Source organism: Periophthalmus magnuspinnatus, chromosome 24, assembly GCF_009829125.3.
Source record: "Periophthalmus magnuspinnatus isolate fPerMag1 chromosome 24, fPerMag1.2.pri, whole genome shotgun sequence".
Taxonomy (NCBI): Eukaryota; Metazoa; Chordata; class Actinopteri; order Gobiiformes; family Gobiidae; genus Periophthalmus; species Periophthalmus magnuspinnatus.
Window position 1 is genome coordinate 5,920,409 of NC_047149.1, and position 9,598 is coordinate 5,930,006.

General features: G+C 36.9%; 1 protein-coding gene across 1 annotated transcript; it reads left to right on the forward strand.

The window, feature by feature from the left end:
• The first annotated feature begins 512 nt into the window (after positions 1 to 512).
• sod2 (superoxide dismutase 2, mitochondrial) lies at positions 513 to 4,736 on the forward strand. The gene is made up of 5 exons (XM_033991159.2): positions 513 to 612; positions 2,272 to 2,486; positions 2,893 to 3,009; positions 3,439 to 3,618; positions 4,290 to 4,736. Exons 1-5 carry the CDS (start codon positions 578 to 580, stop codon positions 4,433 to 4,435), a joined length of 693 nt encoding a protein of 230 aa, XP_033847050.1. The 5' UTR covers positions 513 to 577; the 3' UTR covers positions 4,436 to 4,736.
• Positions 4,737 to 9,598: the final 4,862 nt, after the last annotated feature.

The following is a 9,598-nucleotide window of genomic DNA, read 5'->3' on the forward strand; positions in this document are numbered from 1 at the left end:
GTAGATAAAGTAATGTATATATCATTTGCTTGAATTAAGAGATTAAAATGGGGAAATATTGAACTTGTTGTCGGTGATCATCTTTGTAATTAACGATCTTTACCCCTTAGCGTTCATACAACCTGACAAAGTTCACATGATTATGAACTTGTCGGTTATTATAACACATTTTTTACACTTATAAGAAAAAATAAATAATTTAAAATATGCTGCTATACATTTAGTAACAGAAATTCACTCTCATTTAAATCTCCTCCATATTTGAATACGAAAACAAACGAATGTACAGACTGCGACAGGGGAGATTAATGTCTAAAAAATATTCAAGTAATGGCTATATTTTGAGACCAAATCAATTACACTATATTTCAATACAAAATACAATATGTATAAAAGCAAAGTATCAGTAAAATGTCTAAATGTGGATTCATAAAACTTATAATAACTTACTTAGCACCTTGATCCCCCCCCCCCTGTTTGACCACATGGTACGGTCCCTGGCTGTAGTTGCACATTTCAAGGGCAGCTAGCACAGTGTACAGCTCCCGTGTGGTGTGGACTTGTCCCTGGAGCTACAATGAACATGCTTTGCAGAGCATCTCAAATCCGCAGGTAAATCTAACCTACAGTCATCTACCGATAGATAGAACTGTGCAACTATTTCATTTGAGGACTATGGACTTCAGGGACTAAAATTAGGAAAGTAGCTTGTGTCAGTGAACTTGGCACAGTTGTTATGTAGCCTGGATGCTAGCTCTGTGTATTCATTATTCAAGGCTGTGGCGCACCAACAGTCACATGTGTTTAAATAAGAGAAGTGTCTGTTTTATATTGTTTGCATGCATTATAAAATTACAATAAACTTCGCTCTAGCCAAGGCAACTTTTATCAAATTGGGCTGCAACATAGTCAAGGTGTCTCTTCAAAGTTTAGCCTTATTTATCACTACTAAAGTTTAAAATGGTTGTGTTAATCGTGGCGTCAACATGGACCTGCTCAAATTTGTTTTCAGTTTTTTAGATGTTGGAATAAAGAAGCTTGGGTGCTTGTCTTTGGGCATAAATATAATAAAGATATATATTTTAGGTTTAATTGTAGATGTTTCCCTTTTTTGTCTTTTAAAAATAGAACTTTCAGTGGTAGGGCAGCCTGGGACCTAGACAACTTTCTTTATGCAACTGATTAGTGTAAACATTGATTGTGACTGAGTTTCTTTCAATGGGAAAAACGTGCAGACAGGAAGACCGAACAGACACCCTTGTTACTCAAACTGAAGCCTTCGTGTTAGTGTATTTTAAAACTTATACAAAATATATCACTTGTTTATTGCCAAGGTGCATTCTTCTGTAGTTGGAGAGAATTGTTTTCACCTTTTCAAGCCTTTCTGATAAAATAAATTTCCAGTATCTGTAGTGTCATAATGGGTTAAAGCAAAACTCAACCATATTGTGTCTCAGAAAATGTTGTCAGTTAGTTGGTCAGTGGTGTCTTGGTCAACCAAATATCTTTACTTAACACATTTTTAAGTGTTGTAAGATGATAAATGGTTATATAGCGCTTTTCCCCATTCAAGGCATTCAAAGCACTTTACAGCAAGGAACCACACAAATATTTACCAGTGTATGCAGACACTGGGGGCGAGGGGAGTTTAAGTGTCAATAACAGCATTTATCTGTGGGAGCTGGAAAGGAATCACAAACCTGTGGGTCAGTGGATTGGACCGCCGAACCAATGACGCTTATGTCGAGAGCAGTTGGATCAGTGAAGCTACTGTTGCATAGGGCATGTCTATAGTCGACTACAGTCCTACTGAAATGCCAAAACACTTATTTTCTTTGAACAAAATAAAGCAGAGATACCACTTTTTGGACACCAGATGTCACCCAAACCTTTGTGCAAATTACCTGCTTTTTCAATTCAGATCTCCAGATCTTGAGCTAGTTTTCGTCAAGGCTACCTTAGCTGGAGGATTTGTTCTCTCTACAAGAGTTGGATTAGAAAGTAATTAAGTCATCCAGGTAGGCTCCGTAGTGGCCCATGGGCGTATACTAATCTATGTGTCTTTATACTTGTTCTGATATAACTCAAGATCATTCTGAAACTATTCAGGATAGTTTTTTTAGTATCGTTACTACTCGATTAGTATCTGATTTTCAATCATTTTGACAACCCTGCTACCTTTGCATTTTATAAAACCAACGATGACATATATTCATATAATAAAATAAACCTTGTGCACCATATTGATCACATTTGTTATCCCTCTTTCAGATGTGCGGTCGGGCTGAGTCACTCCCTGAGCCTGGCGAGCGTGTCCACTCCGTCCCGGCACAAGCACACTCTGCCTGACCTTATGTATGACTACGGAGCTCTGGAGCCCCACATTTCTGCAGAGATCATGCAGCTTCACCACAGCAAGCACCACGCCACCTATGTCAACAATCTCAACGTCACTCAGGAGAAGTACCAGGAGGCACTCGCTAAGGGTACGACAGTGTTAAGATGTGAATACAATGCAGTACGATACAGTGCAACTGGTCACATTTGAATGAAGATTGAGATTCAGTTATTTCTAGAAGTCAGTGAGGTCTGTAGCCAACTGCTGTCAGTAATTAGTATGTGATTGATGAAATTTGGTAACTTTTTGTGTTAAATGGGAGTAATGAAAAGTCTGCATGTTTATGTTTAGGAAATTAATATTGGATACATATTTTAATATGATAAAATAAAAAATCGAGATCAGAAGATTTTCAGACTTGTTGCAAAACTGAGCAGTAAACAGGACTATATTATATTAGAACAGAGCACGGTCTAACTATGTGTGGAACGGAAGTGCCAAACCAGGACTTTTCTGTAAACTTTCTGTTCACATTACACCTGTTTGTTTTTCAGGAGATGTTACTACACAGGTGGCCCTGCAGCCTGCTCTCAGGTTTAACGGAGGTGGTCACATTAACCACACAATCTTCTGGACTAACCTCTCGCCCAATGGAGGAGGAGAGCCACAAGGTAAAGCCTGGAGTTTAACTGGAGCACATGTTTTTTTTTCCACTTGCTTTCTGTTAAGGCTGTTCTCATGAGATAACAAGTTGAGCATCGTAGTGGTTAAAACAAGGCATGTTTTACTTCAACTGAGTGGATTTCAGCAGATGGATGGATTTATTGTTACTTTCCTTTTGCATAGTATTTGTAACAAACAGACTAAACCAAGTGCAGGGGTGGAGTCTACATTACATTACTACACCAGGAAGTGTACAGCTGCAGTCCCACACATGTAGGTGTAGGCAATATTGGCAAAAATGATTATCTAGTATTCAGATAACATGACTAAGAAGTATCACTTTATTCCTATTTTTAGAAGTTTATAAAATTTCACTTATATTTAATAAATACCAAATTCTAACACTACATGGTAATCACTTATGTGTACACTTTCAGGTGAGCTGATGGAGGCCATTAAGCGAGACTTTGGCTCCTTCCAGAACATGAAGGACAAGATGTCTGCCGCCACAGTGGCCGTGCAGGGCTCAGGCTGGGGCTGGCTGGGCCTGGACAAGGAGAGTGGAAGACTGCGTATCGCTGCATGTGCCAACCAGGACCCACTGCAGGGCACCACCGGTAACTGCACCACTGTTTATATTGGCATCTAGTGATTTTCATGGAAAATAAGTTGTTTAAGTACAGGTACCACAGGAGGTATGGAGTTAATTATAGATATTCAATTATTTAAAGTTAACTTGGACAAACTGAGCATGAGCAATCAAAGCTTAAAGACCTGTTCAAATGAACTATATGTAGCCTGTGTATCCAGAGCCTTAACCTGCAGATAGAAACGCATAAAAGTGTTTCTCATTCTCAGTTTATGGACAGGCCTCATGTGAAAGCTCAGTGAGGGAATTCTGATTGGCTGTAGGTGCTAAGGTTTAGTGACCATTCAGATCAGTCATTAAACCAACTGGATTCAGTTGGGTGACTTATGTTTGTACGGAATATTTAAAAATTTTAATTCCATAGGTACTTTTAAATCAAGAGTAGTGAGATGACCATGATTTAAATCACAATTAGACTAATCTTGGTTGATTATGCTTCTTGTGAGGCAAAATATTGTTGTGCTTTAAGAAACATATTTAAATAATTTAATAGTAATTAATTAATGATTTTATAATTGTTTCTGTATTGGACTGAAAAAATGAAATATAAAAAAAAAAAAATTATAACTAAACATTTAATTTAAAATTGCTCTGTATTCGTACTGATCAATCTCACTAACTTTTTGGTCTTGTCCCCAGGTCTGATCCCTCTCCTGGGCATTGACGTGTGGGAGCACGCCTACTATCTCCAGTACAAGAACGTGCGCCCTGACTACGTGAAGGCCATCTGGAACGTCATCAACTGGGAGAACGTCAGCGACCGGCTCAAGGACGCCAAAAAGTAGACTCTATCCAGACTATGCACTGGGAATATCAAGTGGTGGAGATAATTTTACAAAACTGGCATCACAAAGCAAAGCCTATGATGTAATCCATTCAGAACATCCAGTCCAATAATGACACCAATGTAAAAGTAATTTCCATTGCTTTTCCCATAGGTCTGTACTATCTACGTCAATGTTTTTTAATCAGTTACAATCTCATGAGTCTAAAGGTGTTCCAAATATACAGCTCAAGCAGTCTGTGAAAAATGTATATGTAGTGTTTTTGATGTAATATAATAAAAGAGAATTTATATTGAACAAAGTGCTGCTGGTGGTTTTGTTAAGAAGGCTTTAAATGACCTTATGGTTTTTGTTTTACAGTTAAACACCAACTAACATTGAGACATCTTAAACCTTATTAACCAATGATTGACTTGAACACGATCAAAGTCTGGTCAGTGAAACTTTTCTTGAAACACTAAATGATTTTTGTGGATTTTTAAATGTATAAATTTCTATTCCTAAAATCCCAAATGGCTTTTTGAAACCCCAAATTCTCTCCCTTTACCATTTGTGCAGAATCATGGGGAGCTATTGTTTTCCCAGTAATGGAGAGTCCAACTATTTTTAAGTTGATGGTAATCTTGGTGCCGAAATTCAAGAAGTAAAAAAAAAAAGTACAAATTTTAGTAGCCAGTGTTGGAACATGATGAAGTACAAGCAGTAAAATACTGTACAGATGCCTACAAAAATTATACTTAAGTAGATTTTAAAGTGGATGCTTACTCTACTGCATTTGAGAGCAGTAACTGTACTTTCTACTCCACTACATTTTTGAACAGGACTGAAAAGTAAAAAGTTTTTATCTGAGACCTACTGAAAACTGGGGGTTTATTTTTTAACATGTTTGTAGATTGAGCAAACAAAAATATACAAAGAAAATTCTGTTGTTTCTATTGAACAAAATTCAGCAAAAATCTTAATTAAAATCGCTACTTTTGAAGCTTCATTAGAACTCAAAATGTTTGAAATACTTTTTACTCTAAGTACATTTTTGAACGGTTACTTTAATACTTTAGTTGGGTTGATTTACTTGAGTACGGTATTTTTTTGCTGTAGTATCTGTACTTTTACATTAGTAACAGAATTGAGTACTTCTTCCACTGTCAGCAGCACAAACAAGCCAAGTGTGTTGTAGTTGTAGCATAATTTCTTGCACGTTATTGTTTTAATGATATAATATTGAGCATCAAAGGGTAATGTCTTGAGATCTGACTTTGCATCTAAGCAATCTAAGCAATGCTTTTTATAATATTGGTGGGCTGCTGGATTCCCAAAAATGTCCTGATTTAATTATTTAATAATTACATCAATATCAAGTCTTTTCTGTGAATACTTGTCCCAAACTTTTTAGGCTAACAATACATTACAACCTCAGAAAATCTTCAAGTTATTTTAAGCTTGACCTACATTTTTAAAATTCTTGTTAAATTTTTAATGTATAGTAAATTTAATTCTACTACTTCCCATTGTGACCAGAAGGTGGCACTGTTGTTCTACAAAACATCTGGCAGCCTATTCATGGGTTATATGCAGAACATTTTCCCATTAAAATGACATAATCATTTGTTTTAAATTGTTAATCACTGCGGCAACACGGCTAATTTTTTGTAAATCTGAAACTCATGAATACTTTACGTTAATACTGGCTCTTTTCAACCTCACCAGATATGTATGACTTACTGTAATCTGTAGTACTTTAAAGATCTATGTACACCACAGTTTGACTATCTAAAGGGCCCACATTACGATATTTTCAACACATAAATCTTGCAGACTTATGTTCTTCTCAACTAAAACACCTTGTGATGTCATGTGGTAATACAGGAAGTGCTCCACTGTGTTTTTAAACTCCATAAACTTTCACTAGAATCACAACTCCAGATATGTTTTGTTTCAGAGGTGACAACATTATAACATGGCTTAAGCTCACAAGAGTCAATTCTGCATAAATGGGACCTTTTAAATTCACAAAAATATGTAAAAGAAATAGAAATAATGGTATCTCTCTCACTAAAGCATAACTATCTTAAATGTGACCTACTTAAGCGCTGTTAAAGTTATGGGCAGTACAAAAATGACTTCCCTTTCTCTTCCACAAGTCATAAAACAGTCATACCAAGATGGAAGTAGCTCATATTGCAGTGTCTCGAGCTTCGGGCAGACGCAGAGGAAAATTCTACATTTTTCTATTTCTGTCCCATTCCTCTTCCTCATTGTCGTCATTAAAACGTGTTAGACTCTGAGCTCATGCAAATAAATTGTGCTACGATAAGTACAGACCAACTTTCTATTCTAGTTTGTGTAATTTGCAAATACACGAAGTTTAAAGGTTGACCATAACTTTAAGGTAGAGGGTCCAACTGATTTTCCTCCATGTTTTTGAGCAAAATGTGTTTTGCCTCAGTACAGATTTATGGTATAAGCAGCTCTTGAGGTCAAAATAAGTCCAATGGTTGCTGCATCTTCTAATTAGAACACATTATGGTCTGATATGGAGAAGCTGTTGCTTGTTTTTGATGTTTTAAAGATGGTAAAAAAAAAATCAGATACAGAGCCTTTAACAGTTTTGCCTGGAATGTTTCACAGTATGGCATTACACTTATCTTGAATTGTTTTATTGCTGAAAAACGGATAGGTAAAATTTGTACTTAAGTAGATTTTAAAGTGGGTAGTTTTTACTTTTACTTAATTACATTTGAGAGGAAGTATCTGGACTGAAAAGTGAAAGCATTTGTTCAAACTACGAGTGTGTTTAAAAAATAAACCCTCAGCCTTTCCTGCAGGTCTTATACAATAATAACAAACGAAAATATACAAATAAAGACAACAAGGAATTCGGCTGGCCTGGGAACACCTTGGGGTCCCATCGGAGGAACTGGAGGACGTGTCTGGGGTGAGGGAAGTCTGTCTGAAGTCCCTGCTTAGACTGCTGCCCCCGCGACCCGGCCCCAGATAAGCAGAAGAACATGGATGGATGGACAAAGATTCAACACAAATCTTTCTCAAATTTAAGTACATTTTTAAAGGGGTACTTTAACTTAAGTGATATCGTTACTCGAGTATTTTTTATCTGTACTTTTTACTTAAATAACTAAATTTCTTTCACCACTGCTGAAAAATACTTGGCCTGGTGGCTGACACCTACTTGTCTCCACAGACATAGATAAGGTTAATACCATATTATGGAACATTTCAGGCAAAGCAATAGCATCTCCAAGTGTACTGTATGCTAGGCTGTGTGTCGGCTGCTAGTAAATAAAAGTATAAGTCAGTGGAATTATTCTTGAACACTTGTGAGAAGAACAAAACCTGCTGATATGTTTAGATAATATGCAATAACAATATGCTTTAGCTAAACGACTTGAAGCTAACAGCAGTTTTTAGCCTTCATTATAAGCTCCTCCTTACGCCCTCTACTGGCAACAGTGATGTTTTGTTTGCTCAGGCATTTACATTGACATTATTTAAAGTTACCACTGACATAACACGTCTTACATGTCCACAGGTAGTTTAAACAGTCTGAATAAAGCCCCACACGGGACCTTTAATGAAGTGGTATACCCTTCACCACTGCACTGTTGTTCCTGGCACCTGTGTGGGCCCACACCCGCAGCTTTAAGAGCCAGGAGCGTGTCTGCTAACTCTGCTAACTCTGCTAACTGTGCTAGCTGTGATCAGTGGGGACGGATGGAGGTTGAGGTTATGGTTGTCAGACTGTATAAAGATGACGGATTCTTTTGGACCAGACAAAACCACATATTAATCCAGTGACCTTTTACTGTGAAAACAACAATTTGTCAAACTATTTATTTTGGCAGGTGTTATATTGTGAAGGGGCGAGAGGAGTGCTGCTGCTACACCTACTACGAAGTACTATTGTCGACTACTGTTACTTAAGATCCGACATTGCCCCCTAGAGGCTGACCCTAATGGGAATCTTGATATGCTTTTTTTGGAGTAGGCTCATGTAATTTGAGTAATAGAGGACACAGAGATAAGCCTAAAATAAACTCGTCGCTCCACCCTCTGAAAAACAGAAGACGGCCATATTGGATAGAAATCCCAGAGTTGATTTTACGCTCCAGTTTTTACCCAATTAAGCTCAAACTTGGTCCACACCATCTTGAGACATAGAACATTAGTTTTTGTGAGGCATTTGGGATACTCATTATGGTTTTATGTAATGTTACAGCAAAAAAAAAAAGTTTTTTTCTTCTAAAACTTTGACATCTCAGCTGTGCACAAAAGCCTTAATCTCACCAAAATGTGCACTTTCATAGTCTGCACAGGTTGAGACTTGAAACAAACAAAAACTATATTGGAGTCATGGTATATTGTGTATGATGTGGGCGTGGCCAAGGGAATCCCTCACCAATCAACTTGAAATGTTATTCACTTATTTTCTGTTAAGAGACAGAAGGATCCAGGGTCATGCAATAGTGCCCCCTAGAGAAGAGCATTATATGTACAATGGGGAGAAAAAATACTTTATGTTCCTTTATGTGCCCTCTTTCAAATAGTCAATAAAACCTGGCAAGGCCAAGGTTAAGGCCTTTATTGCTGCTTGTGGTTTTAATTAAGCCTGAAATGCAGTAGGTCTCTGCTAATTTATATTGTGAAAAATACCCGTTTCAAAATATACCCATATTATTATTTTATAATGCAAGCCCATCAAAAATATGTTACACAAAAAATACCTACTTCTATTAGGCTTGTGCTGAGCCACTGCATGTACTTGTACTACAACAACTACTACTGCTGCTGCTTCACAGCAATTAAACCGCTATTATTACAATCACAACTACTGTTATTACTACTGCTTAATATGCCTAACATACCTCCATAATCCCAAATTTATTCTTTTTTAAAATTTGTATTACTACTACAACTCACACTTATTATAACTGACCTTTTACTGTGAAATTCTGATGTGGTGAGTGAGTGTGATGAGAGGAAATATTGGAGTCCTTATTTTGGCGGTGTGTGTAGTGTTATGAAATAACAATTTATAGGCTAGCACTACATCTATAAATTACGAGTACTTCTACTACTTCTGCTACTATTTGCCATATTACGTAAAACACCTGTCACTATAATTATTACTCAAACATTACTCCATTA